This window comes from Thalassophryne amazonica, chromosome 23 (genome assembly GCF_902500255.1).
Source record: "Thalassophryne amazonica chromosome 23, fThaAma1.1, whole genome shotgun sequence".
Classification (NCBI taxonomy): Eukaryota; Metazoa; Chordata; class Actinopteri; order Batrachoidiformes; family Batrachoididae; genus Thalassophryne; species Thalassophryne amazonica.
This window is the reverse complement of record NC_047125.1, coordinates 30,303,313-30,322,672: the sequence shown is the minus strand read 5'-3', so window position 1 is coordinate 30,322,672 and position 19,360 is coordinate 30,303,313. Positions and strand designations below refer to the sequence as shown.

Here is a 19,360-nt window from a genome sequence, read left to right as displayed (position 1 = left end):
AGAGAGAGAGAGAGAGAGAGAGAGAGAGAGAGAGAGAGAGAGAGAGAAAAAAAACAGAGTAATCACTTCTCTTTCTACACCAACTCGTGCCTTTGAGCAAGACACATTCAGCTACAGCTCACTGGCTGCAACGGAAAACTACCTGTAGAAAAAGTTTTTCACACCTTGAAGGTCATAGGTCACTCCCATTAAAATATCTCCGTTTGCGTAACAGATGGATGGCACACCAGAAAATAACCCTGACTCCTTTATCTCCTCGCTCACCGTCCTTCCTTCCCTGCAGCAATGAATCAAAACCAACATCAAGGTGGCTGTCGTACGAACAAACCGCACATCCGCTTTAGGAAAACAAACGTGCTGAACTCTGACAGCAGCACGGATATCCCGCCCAAAGAAAGTCTGTGTTTGACTTTACGTTTACCTCCTGATCGTGAGCTTCAGCATTCGGTACGATCCCTTGATGAGGATGAGGGCCTCCTGTCTGCTGCCGTAGAGGGTGGAGCCATTTATGTTAATGAGCTCATCGCCCACCTTCAGCTTCTTGCACTGGGCGGCTTTCCCTCCATCCTCGATCTGAGACGAGAGAAAGACATGAGATGAACATTTAGTCTGGAAAGAGCACAACAACAACAACAACAAAAAATCATCAGGAGGATAAGAAGGACGCCTTCATGCTGCCAAGCTGATATCTCATTTTTGGAGACGTTTCTGTTAAATGGTCACCGTCTCCGAGGCAACGCTGCCCCAAAGAGGAACTCCAAAACAGTCTGCAGCATCCATCCCACAGAAAGCGCCAACATTCCACTGAAGCGGTCGCACAGCGGTGAAGTCGGAGCTGTTAACGCATCGCTGGGATGTTTCGCCACCTTTCTGAGGCTTCACAGGGACGGACGCTGATGATGAGTTTGTGGTTCAGCCATAAATCAGGTTAACAGAAGAGAAGAAAGGAAACAAAAGGTGCACACAAGCCGACTTATTGACAGGAAACGGCGAAGGCCAACTCCAACAACGAAGAACAGCAGTGTGCAAAAAGCTACTTTTAGTCCCGTTTAGAAAAAATGTTTTTTTTAAAGTACTGTAATGACTAAAACATGCTTTTTCAAACTACTGGACACTGTTCACATGAAGGTTATCAGAGGTTTTTCCATCATAAAGAACTTTGACACATTTCCTGAACACTCATTTTGTACTGAAATAAACAGTTACAATTTCATGTTACTACTCAAAACCTGGATTCATCTTTTTAGTCACATAGCACTACTATTATTCTGAACACTACTGTATATACAAATTACTGCACAACACTCAGGTTGTCTTCATTTGGAAGTGCGACGTCTCTCAGTTGCCGTTTTGAGTGAACTTATTACAGCTTTCTAAAGACAGTTTCTGCACAACAAATAAGTCAGCTTTCACTTGTTCTGCTTTCTAAAGGAGGATCTGACGTAGCTGCTGTAAAGTTTAATTGCACTCTGATGGAAATAAAGTGATTAAAATCAGAACCAGGTTTGCCCTGCTCGTTCATTCATTCATTCTCTTGCTGCCGCTGCACAATTAGAGGAAAGTGTGTGATGGAAACAGGAGAGTTTTCAGATTTAGGATTTTTATAGATCTTCAGAGGGGAAGCTGTGCTTTGTGAGCAAACTCAAATGTGATATGAAGCTCCGACACGAACCGCTTCAGTCCCATTTCTGACTTGAGAGATTCATGTTTTGTGATGTGTTTCTGCTGAAACACCACGTCACACATCGGAATATTAATAATAGAGCAGCTACATTAGAATCTGAAAACTAGTTGTTTCTGCTTCTGACATTCATCAGGTCTCAACAACAACAAGAACAACAGCAGCAGCAGCCACCACCGTCACCACGAAGCTTACTGGCAACAGTTTCTCTGGTATGATAATTTGACCCCAATGGGGGGATTGGGGTCAAATTATCCAGATGTCCCCCGGCCCAATTTTATCCTTGCAAATTTAACCCAGAGTCTAATGACGCACCCCTGCATCATAATCAATTTTTCCTCATTTTTCCATTAGTAGATTAGCGAGGGAATGCCACACAGACTTCATTCAAGGACTTCCTGAAAGTACAAGTTCTTCTCTGGGATCGTGCATCTTGTATGGAGACGATCCCTCACTCACAGCCAATCAAAGAGGCCAGAGAATTTCACATGGCTGAAGCTTCTCTGGGGTGTCTTTAGATCACTGGCGACTCCATGAAAAAATTTCTAAGTATGAAGGAGCGAGTGACGCTTGATATGTTGTATGCAGTCTTTATTTAGTGTTATTTTATCTCCGTCACTCAAATTTAGTAATATACAGTGATTGACAGCATGTTACATTATTATGCACATTATTTTTGTTTTGGGCATTTATTAAACACCAATATATATTTTTTATACTACACTACTTTGTGACCCAAAGACTTTGGTAAACCCCATTTCTCACAGCAGAACAGTATAGTTCATCCACACGAATAAAGGAGTACTTTTACTTACAATTTGAAGAATTTCTAAAAACGCATTTCATATTTTGAAAATGAGAACTAAATTCCATCTTGACACCATGTTCTTGACATATATATGTTACAGATTCATCAAACTGAGATTATCTGAACATTTTGATATGCAACATATGAGCATTACACTATATGCAAGTAGCTTAACAAGGAAATTATTGAAGGTATGATATATAAAAAAATATACCCATAGGGCTCCAATGATTAATATTTTTGGGCTTTTAAATTAAATAAGATTTCTAAAAATGTTTGACATTTTGAAGATAAGCATTAAATCAATAAGTAGTCAGAAAAATAAATACAAACTGGTTAATTAAAGAAATCATTAGTGGCAGTCTCAAAGTAACACTGCAGGAATAAATCATACAGTTTCAAACAGTAATGTGCACAAATTTTAAACTGCTGTTTTTTTTAACTGCTGTTTTTTCTTGATGCAATATCTAAATTTATTAAATAATATTTGTTCTCAGACCATCAATAATAAATGGGGTCTTTCAGAAATGCAGCTTGTTCCATCAGTCAGCGTTAATTTTTCTGCGTGATATTTGAAAGTCCAAGTGTACTTTTTCTTCTTGTTCTTCTTTCTGTCCAATTTATAGCACCATGTTTCAGAGAGCTGTAGACTGGTTTGACGTACTGCTGCAGGACATCCAGACAGAGTGCTAACGTGGAGAAGTTGATGAATGGCTTCTCTGTGCTGGTGCTCACGTGCACGTCAGACGCGCCCTTTCAGGTTTACATTTGTGGGCTGATGTCATGCCCACGGATTTCTGCGAGTGTGGCATGATGCCCGCCTCTGAGTCCAGTAAAAGAAAAATCCCCACGCTGGTCACATTATCATCACTCAAACACCCGACTGATTCTACCTCAATTACCTCCAAGCTGAAGGCGCTTTACAGTCGGAGACGGACTGCAGTAATCCTGCAGGGCCACGTCACGCTGCCTCGCCACCTGGACTAACATTCTCCACCTATACTGTTGTGAAACATCATCTGTTTGAACCACCTCCAAATGTGCGAGGGCTCCTAGTTTTTTCCTCACAAAGTCGCTCATGGGATCATTTTTAAATTCTCACTGGGCTGCTCTTAACTAGCTTGTTCACTCGCTGCTTGCTACATGATTATAAAGTTGCAATATGTTATTCATCCCATTTAGACTTTTGGTGCAATATAAATTCTGTTTTTGAGCATGATTTCTAAAATTAGATCCATGACATCGCTAATCATAAACGGATATCGCGAGCTATACACATGGATTACTTGAGCAAACGTTAAGATCACTTGCGAAAAATCACTGCAAGTTACACTGAAATTAACTGGGTCATTCCACACGAAATCCAGTTCATGGGCTCAGATTTGCTTTAGTTTCATTTACCTGAGGCCATAAAATACGACCATCAGGTAATGTGAAGACCTTTGCGTCCATCTGTCCGTCTGTGCTCAGCATAACTCCAGTCCTGTTACTGCCAGAGTTTTCAAATTCACAGAGAATATTCTTGGGACCACAGACCTTGGCCAAGTTCAAAGATGGCTAACCTGACCTATTTTAAGAGGTATTTTAGGAGATTAAAATGTCACATTCTGTTTCATTCTGTTCATTTTCTTCTTCTTTTTGAGTGGTGGAGGGTGACAGCCAATAGAGCTGGCACCATGTTGTCAGTGGCTGGTCTAGCTAGCTGCAAACTGTTTGTGTGTCTGTTTGTCATATATATGTAAAAGCCAGTGAGAAATAAAACACTTCTAAGACTGAAAACATGTTTTTGGAACCTAATAACATCTCTAAAGTGATTTACAAGACATTTCGCGGATGTTAGCGTGGTAACATTACAGGCTGGTCTACGTAGCTGCAAAACTCTGTTTTGTTTGTGTGTAATATAACCTCTTTGTCATATATTATGTAACGCGAGTGAGAAATAAACACTTCTAAAACTGAAAATGCTATTTTTGTAACCTGATAACACCTCTGCAGTAATTCACAAGACCTTTTGTGGACATCAGTGTGCACCGCTAACTTCCGCTACCTCAAAGCTACTTCTGCTCTTGTCAAAAGCCTAAGTACACGCACATGCACGCCCTCCTACAGGACACCATTAAAATATAAATATTATTTATGATTGATTGATTGAGGATCTTAATGATTATTTAAACAACTACAAATTATAAAGACGTCAATGCTCATATGGCCGAGGGTATTTCAGTATTGTGTTATATTTTGTAGATTATGGACCCAATATGAAAATCCAAAACTTTAGCATTAATATTTGCAATCAAGAAGTGCTGCTCTGGTGGTTGCAATGCTGGCAGTGCTCACTCTCCAGATGTCCCAGCCAACCCAAAAAACAGGTAAAGAAGTGGCACATGTGCTGGACCCTGTGTGACCTGAGTGGGACCAGTGAATCCTCAAGACACCAACCATTTCAGTTACCAACATGCTAACCTAACAGGCTAGCTTGGTTTGTGCGGTTTTATTAAATCACATTTTTGTGATGGGCCGAGATTTTCATGATGGGTTGCATGGGTGTGGGTATTAAAAAAATATACAATCCGTTATTGCTTCAATACCTGTGGAGCACCCGGAGGAGCTATCATCATCAAGATACTGATAGCTGCTAATGGTACTAGCATAAATTAACAACAGGAAAATTTCACTCAATGAAAATAATGGAGTGTAGATGTCTTTAATGGTCCATTAGGACAATTTACTACACAACATGCCATATTATTACAGAAGATTGTGATAAAATGCTTAGAAAGGAAAGAGGCGGTCTGTCCACAACTAGCAGCCTCTGTTAGCGGGGCTCTGAGTCGCCTCAGCGGTACATACTACCTGTCGCTCAAAGAGACCACGCCCAAATTATGCATAACTTCATGGCTTAAAAATAATTACCAAAAACATTTTTTGTACCAGGATGTAAACATGTTTATTCTCCTTGAAAGTTTGGACATTTTATCATGAGCTTCTATGGGATTGTGCTCACTTTTGGAGCCAGACTCAAGTGGCCACTCAAAGAACTGCAGCTTTTTCCCTTTTTGGTCCATTTTTTTTTTTGACAGTTGGAGGTTAGTCCTCATTTTTTGTTGCCCTAACTGTATAATTCCTGAATATGTAAATCAATAAATGCCTCCTAAAGTGATTCAACATAGATGTGCGCGCATGTGTGTGTGTTCTGGTGATGACTAAACATGTGTAAATGATACAGTTAAACCGTAACATTACCGAAAGGTCACACTAGTGAAAATGACTAGTTTTTCGGAGAAATCTGTAAGCAAAAACAACGAAAAAAAAAAAAACTCAAAAACATGGGCTAGGAGTAAAGTTTGGAGAGAAAAAAAAGGCATTTCATTTTGAGTGTAGACACCCATCAGTATATAAATAACACTACTGGACAACACAAACGCAAAACATTTGCAGAAACACAGAACATGAAAAGAATGCCTTTCTAAAGATGTTTAAATTAAATTATCTCACCAGATTTGACTTGTAACTGCTTTGCATATGATGCCAACAGACGTGCTGAGTGAGACGCTTTCCATCGACTTCATAATGTCTTTTAAAAATTTCTACACAGAATGTCATCTTACAAAATCCAACGTCATGAGGAGATTCTGTTCACCATCTGCCCTTCAAGCATTTCTTTTAATGGGTAAATCATTTACGGAGATCAAACATCATCTACTGGGTGTCAAAGCTTGGAAGGAAAAGTCTATAAATCAGCTTCTCTTTGTGTTCCACAGCTGACATCTAAATAAACAATCCAGAGTCAATAATCATTAGTACTGATGCATTTTTGCCCGATTTTACAGGCATCTATTGGTGTACGAGCATGATTGTTTCATGCTACATTAATTCTTATTTACAACAGTCTTAACAGCCGGATTAAACATGAGGTCAGATCGGTGGAGGGTAAATGATCCATGATCATCTCAGATCTGTCAGATCACTTCAATGGATGCTGAGAATCTTTCAAAACAAAACACAGTGCCGTTACACATCTGTGGCAGTTCCTGCTTCAGCCACCAGGGACTGGCAGCCACTGGGAGGTGATAACAACACACTGCCCCAAGCCCCCCCCCTCCCCCCGCACGTTTATATGCTCCCATTTTGCTTTGGTGTGTGTGTGTGTGTGTTGTGTGCGCACCTGTGCACCATGTGGCTCTCTGCCTGTAATAACATGTCTGCAACATGCGTTTATGATGTAATACGGCAACCCGCTGCATCTCAGAAGTTCTGAAGAAGCTTCATCTGCTGCGTTCCATTTGGCAAACCTGACAGGTGACAAAGAAAAAGGTAAGTTGCCTTTTTCCAGAGATTTTTGCAAAAAAAAAAAAAAAAAAAAAACTACCTGAAAATGCTTTCCAACTTTGTGAGGACACAGTCCCCTTCTGTGAAATTTCTAATCCTTCAGAAGAACCTCCAGAACCACTGTTTCTTCCAAAACCTGTCCACACAATCAGCCTCCAAGAAGGGGCTGTGGTGTCACACGTTCTTTCCTCAACTGACAGCGACAGAGTGGTCGCCGCCTGACTGTCAGAAATACAGCTGTCAATCAAACAGCTTAACACATTGCAGTCGGAAGCAGGAACCCCCCGTGGCTCTCTGGCCTCCCCCCAGGACGAAGACACAAGGAGGACTTCATGCTGACACTGGTGTCCAAACTGGCACCGGCCTGTGCCACAACCACAACCCAACACAGATATAAATTTGGAAACAGTAGTTTGCAGTGTGGAAATGTGGCTGCAGAGCGGCAGACTGACGCTGCACAGTGTCTTTTTTCCTAACTGTGAAGATAGAGCCCAGTTTCTCCCACATTTCCTGTTTGATAGTGTTTGAATTCACCTTCATTTCTACTGTGGTGAGAGATAGCCGTGACAGCCCACAATTTGACTCCCACTCAGCGTCTGACCTGCTGTCCAGGACATCACACACCATGTAGGAAAAACTTCCTTCAAGCTGTTACATCACACACACAAAAAAAAAAAAAAAAAATGGAGGGTGCATGCAGCGTCAGGCACGACCGGCTCCAGGGTCAGAGGTTCAGAGCCCACAACTTACAGATTTCTAATATATTGAGATCTCAGTCCGAGAGGTAGCAGAGAAAAAAAACACCACTAAAACACACACAATTTGATACTTTTTTTTGCCAGTGGGGCTGCAGACAAATATGACTGAAAAAATATTCCTTTATTGCTGTAAGCTGCGCAAAACAACACATCTAAACGTGCAAGTGTAATTAATTTATCTTAAACAACAAATTAAAAAACTGGATTTTAAAATAAAGTCTCCTATCAAAATAACTCATATAATACACTGCCACAGTGCAGACTAAAGAAATAAAAACAAATACACATCCGGCACAATTATTTCATTTTTAAATTTCTACAAAGATCCACAACATCCACGATGACCAGCATTCTACCTCGAAAATAAAAGTGTTACCTTAAAATGTTTTTAAAATGGCAATTAGCAAACTATTTCTGTAAAATACTATATCAATATAAAAGCTAGTTTTACTTTTCTTGTCAGCCATTGCATATGGGTGACTGGGTGATATCTCATGTTTATTTCTGTAGTGTCACAGTAGCAAGTACAAAGCTTATCACAGTTATCGAGTCAAGTTTTATGGAGATATGTTATTGTTAATGGAAACTCAGAAATCATCTATGCAGAGAAAGAAGCAAAGTACAAAACTGTGCTGGGGAGTGATGTTTCTCACTAAAAATGTCTTAAATCACATCTTACAACTGGTTAAAACATTTACTTTTATTACAAACTCACATCTTATTCAAACCAAGATGATTGTGCGATGCACACACTTGACAGATAATTCCTCCATGTTTCTTCCATACACACCCTCAGTCAGCCTCTGCCCTGCAGTTGGAGCCTTGCAAGGTTCTCCTCCCTTCCTCACACCCCACGAGTCCTCCTTTATCAGGGCGGGAGGAGGGGATCGCCGGCGATGGAAAAAAAAAAGCTCCCACGCTCGCACCGCCAGCGCAGACAGCTCGCCGTGTGTGCATGTGCCTGGATGCTAGTGTGAGCACCATCGATCCTCGATATTACGACTGGGCTGTATGGTGTACTGTCCTTAAACGGCCTCTCCGTGAAGATCCAGGCATTGAAGGCAGTAAGGAGGACAAAGGTGCACCAGAAAGAGAAGCAGTTTCTGAGCAAAGCAGCAGTGCAGCGGCCCTGAGCAAACTGTAGATGCTAGGTCATGACACAGCTGGAGCAAAAGCAAAAGCAGAGTGGAAAGAAAGGAAAGCAGATGAGATAGGAAGGAAGAAACATCAAGATGAGAGAACACCGGACAAGAGCAGATCTCTCAGATACAGCGATTGAACGCATCATGAGGCAAGCAGAGCTTGTGGCAAACAGCACTAACACAACTATCTAATAGTTTGATATACCGTTTTCCCCGAATATAGAAACGATTAGATCCTTCTAGATCAGTCCCTAGCATCCTGGTCGTTGTTGATTTTGATTGATAAAACTCCAATTTTACTTCTTAGATCAATTACTCAGTGACATCAGTTAAATTTAGTGCACAGAATGAGCAATAGTGATGAACATCAGGCTGTGAACACACCATCATTCAGTAGAGGAATGTCTCACCAAAATAAAGCGCATTGGTATTTGGCCACCACACCTGTGGCCCCTTGCTGGTGGCTTCCTCTCATTCATCCTCTCATCTTCCTCTCATTACTTCCTCTTCCAATAACTTGTCACTAACACGAGTAACTCATGCCAACAAAACCACAATAAAAACCAGATTCACCCCCCACAGAGGCAACGTGACACTTTCAAGGAGACTAGTAACAGTTTTTTAAGAAATCTTTCCAAAATAGTTACACAGTGTTAAACTCCAGCAATTTCATACCAACACCCCAAAACAATACATTATCCTTCTGGTGTTAGCGGTGACAAACATTACTGTCCACCAAGTTAGCTACATCACATCATTTCCCAAATGTTGTTCAATCATCATATAATTTTTCAAAAATATACAAATAATAGAGCAGTTGACAAAATTCAACTGTACCCACATTAATGGTAAATGTCCACCAGGTGGAGGTATTGCTTCATTTCAAGATCCTTGGGACGTGATGACAATGACCAACCTGTTGCTTACTATAGTAGACAGACCGTTGTGAGATCAGTTATAAGAAGAGTAGAACTACATTCACATCAAGTACTTATCAGCTTATTAGTTCGATAAAAACCAATCTAGCTAGCTAACGGTCCAGTAAAACAAACAGTCATCTACTACACTAGATTGGCTAGTTATTTGCAACTCTATGGATGGATGATTACATCGCTTCGCAATGATGTCACAAAAGTGCCAACAGAGACCACAAAAAAGCTCCCCATGAAGAACAGCCTGTAAAGTAGATGGGAAAATATTACAATTTATTTTTATGATATGAGAATTTGTGTAAAACCCCAGAAGCAATATAACTGAAACCAAATTGCTTGTAACTAGAGAAGCAAGCTCCATCTAGTGTTACAAAAAACAAAACTAGAGCACCGCGCAAACCTCTGCCAACACTAGTTTCCAATTCCACAAATTTTCACCTTGGAAAAAAAATCTTCAAGGTCAGAGTCCTGTTAGAAGTGGGTTTTCATAAGCTGAAATAGATGTGATCAAATGTCAAGAGTATGTATTTTTTCATGCACTTGAATCTAAGGTTTTTGTGGTGTTGTCACGTTTTTTTTCCTTCAACTTTTTCAGTTTCTGAATTCTTTTTCAGATAATTTTCACAAAACATTGGTTATAGCTCTACTATGCACAATTTAGCTGTCTTTGCTTTTTGGCACTTTGTTTCCGACTGATAACCGGAAGACAAACAGGCATAAAATTAGAACATCCGTCCAATTTTGGTGATGTAGGTAAATCCATAACAGAAAAATGAGGCACTTTTGATTGAGATATAATGCAAAATCCACATCAAATGGGCTTTTCAATATTAAATTCAAATGTCTTTTGTCAGGTGATAGTGTCAGTCTACACCTCACTTTCAAATATGAGAGTGATTGAGGCAGATTTGATTAAGATATAATGTAAAATACACATTAAATGGGGTTTTTCAATGTTAAATTCAAATGGCCAAAAAATCTGTAATCTGGATCAGATCTGGATCAAACTTTGTCAGTCGCTAAAGGATACCATCCTACATAATGATCTCAAATATGAAAGGAAGTTGATCTTTTTTGGGAGAGTTATGAATGTTTGAAAATTCATTCAATGTGAAAGGATAAGGATTTTTCCAAATTCCCAGATTTTTCCTGACTTTGACCTATGACTTTTAAAATTTAATCAGTTCTTGGCTATCAGGATATGAATCCTCTGTAAAACTTTCATAACGCTAAATAAAAAATTGTGGGTTCCAGGCTGATCACAAACAGATGAACAAACAAACAGGGGTGAAAACATAACCTAACAAAAACCACAATATATTGTAATATCAACCAGAAATAGTTGTTGAACTGCATCGGGGGATAACTCTCATTCCAGGGTAAAGACATTTTGCTGATAGTTTTAAAATGTGTATTTAAAATCTGTCACAGGTTACAAAAAAATTAAGCAGCTCTTAAGCCTGAAGGAGGACATAAAAGATAAATTTATGTTGTCAGAAGATGTTTTCTTTCTGTACTTCATCACAGACATACATTCAAACATTCACCCAGACAAGTGCAGTGTCTTCAGATATTTGTTATGATCCCGAATGTTTGCAGTAAATTACTGAAAATGTGCCGTGGCCACTTTGTGGTTTTGGCTCCATTTGTATATTTTTTTAGCCACACTCCCTGGAGGAGACTAAATATTTTAAACTCAAATTAAGTAGACTCCCCTCCACTCGAGGAAGAGCCAAGATGGGAAAGGACGCTCGGCCTTGTTCGACTTGATCCCATAGAGCCAAGAACGGAAAGGACGCTCGGCCTTGTTCGACTTGATCCCACAGACACAGAAGTCAGGCCGTGTCTGAGACAGGCGCCGGATGAATTTGGGAGGACACCAAAGTAACAACTTGAAATAAATGGAACAAATATCAAAGCGCTGGATCCACTGTCTGTATTTTGTGTTCAAAAAGGGTAAACTGAGGAAAAACCCACATGTGCCGTTAGCATTAATGATGCCGGCTCCTCAAACATGCACATTTTCACACGAAGAGGTAGAAGTACTGCTTGTAATTACCCCTTAAAAGCTGATTTGAAGGGTTGTTTTTTCCGCCAGCAGCTCAAGTTGACAGTAAATCACCTAAATGCGAGTTTTTCTTCGTGCCAAGCGGGACTTTCCTCGTTTAAAACAATACGCTTGTTGGGTTCAGCTTGTTTGAAACAGAACCGCCATCATTTGATTGACAGGTGGCCTCTGGCCAATCCAGTTGAGAAACACCGCTACTTTGCTACAAAGACGTTATTACCATTTACGCTCCTGTAATGCCATTAAAATCTCACTTAATCCGTGAAAACAAACCTCTCATTACGGACTCAAGAGCTGTCGGTGACATCAAAGCTCCGCTTCCCAGAGTCCTTCCTGAAGGAGCGGAGCAACACACTAACCCCGCCCTGAAAGAAACCCTAACCTGTCGAACCCTCAACCAGGTCAATCCATCATAAAGCAGACTCCAACTCCCATAATTCAGCACACAAACACAAAGACAGCCTGCTGACCGAGTCTTTGTAGTCCAACATAACTCTGACACACAAAAAGAAACAGACAGACGTATTTTTTTTTTCGCAATAAGATGTTGCAGTGTTCACGAACACACTTATGTGTAAACACCAAAGTGAAAAAAAAGCCTCATCAGAGATCAAACATCACGACTTCTGCCAAGGATTAACAGCATTGTTAGCAAGATTACACAACAGGTTTTTCAAAATTTGCGGAAACACAACTTTACAAGAAGTATAAACTACTTTCGGCTTGTCATGAAACTGTGGCAGCACAAATTAGACTATAGTGGTTGTTGTAGTAGTAATGGGAAGCTGTGAATGACGAGTACCGGGTCCTTGGACACACCCAGCCTACTAATCCTACAGTGACATCTAAAGGACTGGAGGTCACTGATTTTTTTTTTCTGGTTTTACTTTCCTGTTGTGTTGAATATTTCACCCAGTATGTGACCCCGTAACCGCGATCATGCTAGATTAACGTGTTAGATGATGTTGATGTGAAGGCTGGAGTCCCAAATCTATCCAGCAGGTGGCAGACACATCTATGTATATATTAGATGGGCAAAAAAAGTTAATTTTCTTTTGATCTGGTGCACCACAAACTGTTGAGTTCATCATCATAATGTGCTCTTGATAATTTAGTAAGTCACACAATAACAGGATGCACTTTTCTTGAGTTATTGTCCACATAAGGTGAGGATCAGAGGATAGCACCAAAGGACTTGTCTTTGGAGGGCGTTGCGACTGGTGCGGTGGCGAGGAATCGTACGCTGATCCATCAAGGTCTTTAAAAAAGAAAAAAAAAATAGCTGTCTGTTCTCTTTTTCCACACACACAATAAAGTCCTGATGAAACATTAACTTCTTGTAATGATTCTCTGTCTTCCTAATCTGCTCTTCTCTTCCTGGTGATTAGCGTTTGCTGTGGTTTCATGACTCAATGCGTCTGAGCGCATTTCCACTTTGTGAGTGGGCAAACGGCTCTTTAATTAACATCCATCGGCTGCAAATACATGTCACAGAGAAACAGCTGCAGAAAACCGCTCTGGATTTTGACTGAAGGACAAGAGAAGCAAACACGTTTTTGTTGAAGGCTTCGGGTCCTCGGATTCCGTCATTTTCCCTCAAAATTTCATGTTGGTGGTTTTAAAAAATAATAATACCAATAAAATGTCAAAGCGCTACACTGAGGCTGTGACAGATAAATGAGATTATATGCAGTTTCGTCAATCACAGCCACTGAAGCTTATAATGTGCGACTTGGTGGCTTCCCTCACTTGTTTTTCTATGCGCAGATGAACTTTGCTGCAAACCACAGCTAAAATAAACTCTTTCTGGCCAAATATGGACCTGACTGTATCCATTATCATCATTCATCTGACAGCAATAGTGACACCCCCCCCCCCCCCCCCCCCACCAAAAAAGCTTTTTTCTATTTTAACAGTTTTCCACTTTCTTGCATCACGTATCTCTTTCTGGCCTTTTAATCCTCCGTATTCCTCCTCCACTAGGTTCCACCTATCCTCCTCACATTTCCACTCTCTTATCTCCAGATTCATCCGCTTTGCGTATATTTCACTTTCTTTTCCCTACCACGCCCCAAATGTTCTCATTACAGCAAAACTCCAAACTTCCACTCGACTCAGCACCTCCACATGCTTCAACTGAGACTTTAGCTTGCTATTGCTCATATGAAAAGCCAAAAAACAAATAACACTTTGACACCAGAAGCTTCAGTGACGCTGTTGTGTGTATATATATATATATATATATATATATATATGATTAAGACTAGTCTCAATAAAAATATAAACACAGTCTGACGTACATCTGTGCAATAATCATGCTGTTTAATCAGCATCTTCATAAAAATCAATGTAGGTAGACCATCTTTGCAAAGGTGAAGAGTTCACAGAGATTTTTAGCAAATTTGTGAACAATATTTAAGGGAAAACAAGCTTCTCATGTGCATCGAAGTAGTCAGGTCTTTTACTTCAACTGATAAAAAATGGGAGCAAAAACAAGAGTTTTATTTTGTATTTTTGTTGGGTCCATTAATCCAACTGGCCAGGTTACTCTCAAATGTGTCATCTCTCTCCTTTTGTTTTCTTTTTTCTTCTTGAATAAGCTTTTCTGCACAGGGGAGTCTTCAAGAGAAAAAAAAAAGATGTGAACTTGAAGGCCAGACGGAGGATACAAACTGTACTTCTGCCAAGGCCAAGTAATCTTCTTATTTTGCTTTTGGATAAACATTAGTGGACATCTGTAGACATGTGTCTTATAATACAGCAACTTCATTAATGCGCATGTTTGACTTTCCCAGATCCACATACAGAGCTGCACAGATGTTTACTTGCTGATCTTCTCTTTTGGGCGATGTGTGACTGATGGGTTACTTTGAGATCAGTGGAGCCGTTTTTGAAAAACTCTTTCAGTTGATCAATCGTCAAAGTTTTGAGGAAATTGGTTGAAAATGTTTGAATAAAATATGCCCCAAAATGTAAATGAACCAACATACTCCCCTGCAGAGGCAGGAACTTGAGAATGCAAAGCTGGATGATTACTTTTGTGATTTAATACATATTATGTCTATTTGGCCAAATTTTTTAAAACAGCTTCAATGAAATGAACAAAAAACAAGTTCAAAGGATTAAATTAACCCCAAAATAACAACAATAATGGCAGGAAAAATGATCCACCATCAACAGCTATAATCAGTTTTCAAAAACCTAAAATCAATCAAAGCTCAAGCATAAAGCAACAATTTGGTTAAACTCAAACCAAGAATTATGTCACGCACAAAGTTTCCTTACAAGTTCACTTTGTCCCATTTTCCAATGTGGAATAAACCGTGGAAGAAAGTTACAGTTTAAAAACCTGTATGTAACACTGACTGAGAACCTGATGTGGTCGGACGAGACGGATCAGATCAAAGGACGTTTCCTTCAGACACCACCGAGGGTAGAAAGGAGGGACCACGAAAGAAATCCAGTAAACAAAAGAGTTTTGTGTCATTTTAGACCTCAACCTCAAGTCGACGTGCCAGAGGAGCCATTAGCATGGGTCGCTTTGCATGATGGAATATGTGCACATGAATGTGGGGGTACAGTCTTCGGTTTCGGGCATAGTTACGTTGCAGTAAACATGCAAACACTCAGCAACATGTGCAAATTATGCCACATAATATCTCAGAAACTCCATCAAACTTCAACGTGTTGAGTAACCTGCTGGAGGGCGTGGTCAGTGGAAAAAGTCACACTGTGGAACTGCAAACTCCTCTGGGAACATCAAACCACAAAAAAAAAAAAAAAGAGAGACGACATTCTCACAATGCAACACACTGACATGATTCAATGAAGAAATACGACGACTTTTTCTGACTTCTGCAGAGTGGTGTACCTGCTTGAGCTGCAACTCAGACTGCTATATCACAAAACAAGGTGAGGTTAATAGTTAAATTTGCATGCACTGTGTCATAATTCAAAGTATTGTTTAATGTGCTTGAATAACATTATTTGTGTGAATGCATGTGATTACTGCTCCTAAGCAACCATTCCCAAGAAAATCCTGGCTCCAAATGAGCTGGATGAAGTTTATTTTAGAAAAGAGATGCAGCCTGAAATGAACTTTGAGTTCCTGCTGTGTGTTTTCACTGCAGCCGAGAGTGAGATTAACCTGCAACAGGCACATCAGCAGAACACAAAACCGACTAGGACTTAAAAAAAAAAGTTTTCTGTCAATGCAATTTTGGTGTAATCTGAGAAAGAAAAAAAACATGGTTTAGGTATGTGTGTTGCCCCCCGGTGAGAATGTAATGGGGGTTTTCTTAAAATGCAGAGCTCGACAAAAACAATAACAGCAGCCTCGGGTCAGGACTGACACACACACACACACACACACACACAAAAATCGATTATAACCTCCAGACGTAGTGTAAAAGAAACAGCTAAAGGCTCCAGAGATCAGAGATAGAGACATTCCAACCCCACCCCGACACAGGCAAAGCAGCCCATACCTTCAGGAATCAGCATCCACGTCCACACAACATCCTGCATCGCACCACGCCTGCTTTAAAACCAACTTAAAAATCAGAATAACTGCACAACGAGCAGGTTAAAACCATTTCAGCAGATAATTCAGAATAAAACACTTTTAAACCTGACAAAACCAGGCAATCTGATGTAAATCAGGCATAATCTCAGACTGTTATTACCTCCGCCAAGGAGGTTATGTTTTCGGTCACGTTTGTTTGTTTGTCTGTCTGTCAGCAGGATAACTCAAAATCTCATTGGGAGAAAAAACATGTCTCCTCCTGCACATTCTTCTCTTCATCCTTCCTTCCTCCTCTCTCTCTCTCTCTCTCTCTCTCTCAGGCAGGATGCGTGAGTCAGGCAGAGAGGAAGTATTGTGGAGAACTGATAAAGTGTTGGACAGAGGCTAAAATAATACCCAGAGTTCCACACTGTTATTGTTTGATGGAGGGAAAATGCAGAGGTACTTCCTTACTTAAAATAAGACCAAATGAGCAAAGAAACACAGACTGTAGGACAGACTACGGTTTTTTCCCCTCTGGCACAAAAAGGAGTAAAAACAAAATGTGTTGAAAGAAGAGGAATGTGAAAGAGGATGGGTGGCTTGCAGGAGAATGCAGGAATCTGCAGAATAGTTAACGGATGAACAATTAGCAGAGGTGATGGATGAACAGGAGGGAACTTGGACCTGTTCACCTCCCGTCACTGTCTTCATGGCTGAGACGTATTTGTTTTACCAGCCAGTTCTGTTACAGGAATCATCATCCAGCGGCTATGACTTTGACCACTGCACTCTGTGTTACTGATAACAACAGCAAAGTGCTGATCAAGATGTTTTGTCTCAGATCTTCATAAAAGTCCAGGAAGGTCTGGGAGCATGACCCGGTGCTATGCACGGCCGCATCCAGACCTTACACAACCAGCCTGGGTCTTGACTGACCAATACTCAGGCAGCACCTAGTCAGGTCCACAAGGATTTGGGCCTTGGAGATTTTTGTAATGTTGCTTTTATACGCCATCACAATGGAGATAAAACTGATATAGAGATAGAGATAAGATCAAGATGTGGTTGTAGTGTCAAATTTCAGCTTTTAATACGCTGGGTTTAACAGAAATATCACCAAAGTCATTAGGAATTGTGACCATTTGTTTACAGGTGCAACTTGTAGAAAAAGTTGAATATCCTTTTCATATGTTCTACTCATCATATAAACTAAAGCATTCTCATGTTTAATTTTTTTTTATTGTATAATTAAAGACCATAGCTAAAAAAAAAAAAAACATAATAAATGTATATCAAAATACTACAATATTTTATTTGCAGTTTGAGTAACTGAGCGTTTATGCAGTATAAATACTATGGATCTCTTAGTGTGGTTTAATACACACCACATTTATGAGGAAGCCTGCAGACTTGACACTCACTGACACCCTCTACAAGAAGGGGAAGCCACTGCTGAAAGAGCCATCTGTTCAAAGCGCTTGATCAACGCATATTCATAGAATGTTGTCTGGAAGGGAAAAGTGTGGTAGGAAAAGACGCACAAACAACAAGGACGACTGCAGCCCTGAGAAGACTGTCAAACAAAGCTGATTCTAGAACTTGGGGGAGACTCGCAAGGAGTGGACTGAGGCTGGAGTCAGGACGTCAAAAGCCACCACACAGAAATGTCACCTACAAGTGTCGCATTCTTAGTGTCAACCTACTCCTGATCCAGAGACAATGTCTCAAGCATCTTACCTGGTCTAAGAAGAAAAAGAACCGCATCACTGCTCAGTGGTCCAAAGTCCTCTTTTCAGGTGAAAGTAAATTTTGCATTTCATTTGATAATCGAGGTCCTAAGAGTCTGGAGAGGCACAGAATCTAAGTGGAGTCCAGTGTGAGGTTTCTACAGTCAGTGATGATGTGGGGACACCATCTCATCTGATGGTGGTGTTCAACGTCAACACAGCCGTCTACCAGGGGGTTTTAAAGCTCATCATACTTCCTTCTGCTGACAAGCTTTATGGAGATGCTGATTTCCTTTTCCTGTAGAGCTTGGCACCTGCCCACAGTGCCAAAAATACTAGTACGTGGTTTGCTGACCATGGTATTACTGTACTTGATTGGCCAACCAACTCATCTGACCTGAACTCAATAGATGGACTCTTCTGGTCAACGCTAAAAGGGAATAATGGGCACTCAAACAACACAAAGACATTTTTAATGGACCAATGTGCACCACCACCTCACGACAGTGCATTATCTCTGGTGTACACTGGATTTGAAGTGTTTGAAAATAACAGAGAAAATTGGTAATGTTTAAAATAATAATCAAGAAATGCAGTTTAGTTTCAGCACACAGAAATAAGATTTGTGCTGCACTAACAGGCTGAAAACCTTGTTTGCTACGTCTGCTGGTTTTGTATGCAATTCTGCACCCGGTAGAAAAAACAAAAGTAAGAAGACGTCTGTGGACAACGATCAAGACGGTGCTGATGTGCAGCAGTAAAGAAGCCGCTGGTTTTAACAGAAAAAAAAAGACAAGGAAAAGAGAAATACAGTTGCACCACCAGATGTTTAAAATTTACAGAGATATGGATTTTTGGCAATCCTACCGCGACCACCAGACTTCGCTTTAGGTCAGTGGTGAGGGTCCAACACTCATAACCACACAGTCAGACTGAAGACTGGAACCTTTGTCCTCTTGCAAAACTAAGTTTTTAAGATTACAGTTTGGCTCCTGTGACAGAAGTAACCAGATTTTCCTACAAATCTGACTCCATTGTGACTGATTTGATGGCTAAAAATGAGATCCCTGCATCAGTACTCAGTCACAATCTGACCAGACTTAAACCCAGCACAGCAAACGTGCAGAGAGGTGCGAGCGCCCGACACTAGCTGCGTTGAAGGTTAACCAACACCACAAATTAGACACTTAATAACCCAAAGCTCTCGCTGAGCTTCAAAGGATTTCCTGGAGGCGCGTATCTCCTGCAGACTCCACAAATTAACTCTGTGTGTGTGTGTGTGTGTGTGCGCGCGCGCGCAACGTCAAAGCATGTGAGCAGATTCCTTACATTCCCCGGCTTTCCTTCAAAAGGGTGAAGGGTTAACTATACTGAAGCCTAAACAACCTCACCTCCTCCTCCTCGTCCG

At 40.5% G+C, this 19,360-nt stretch overlaps 1 protein-coding gene across 1 annotated transcript in view; it reads right to left on the bottom strand.

Annotated features, from left to right (window-relative positions):
• Positions 1-19,360, bottom strand: part of shroom4 (shroom family member 4) — a 65,073-nt gene that overhangs the window by 40,961 nt on the left and 4,752 nt on the right. Inside the window, exons 2-3 of the mRNA XM_034165088.1 lie at positions 724-893; positions 422-609 (exon numbers count right to left, since the gene is read on the bottom strand). Of these exons, the coding sequence (XP_034020979.1) occupies positions 422-609; positions 724-893 (358 nt within the window). The remainder of the gene's footprint in view (positions 1-421; positions 610-723; positions 894-19,360) is intronic.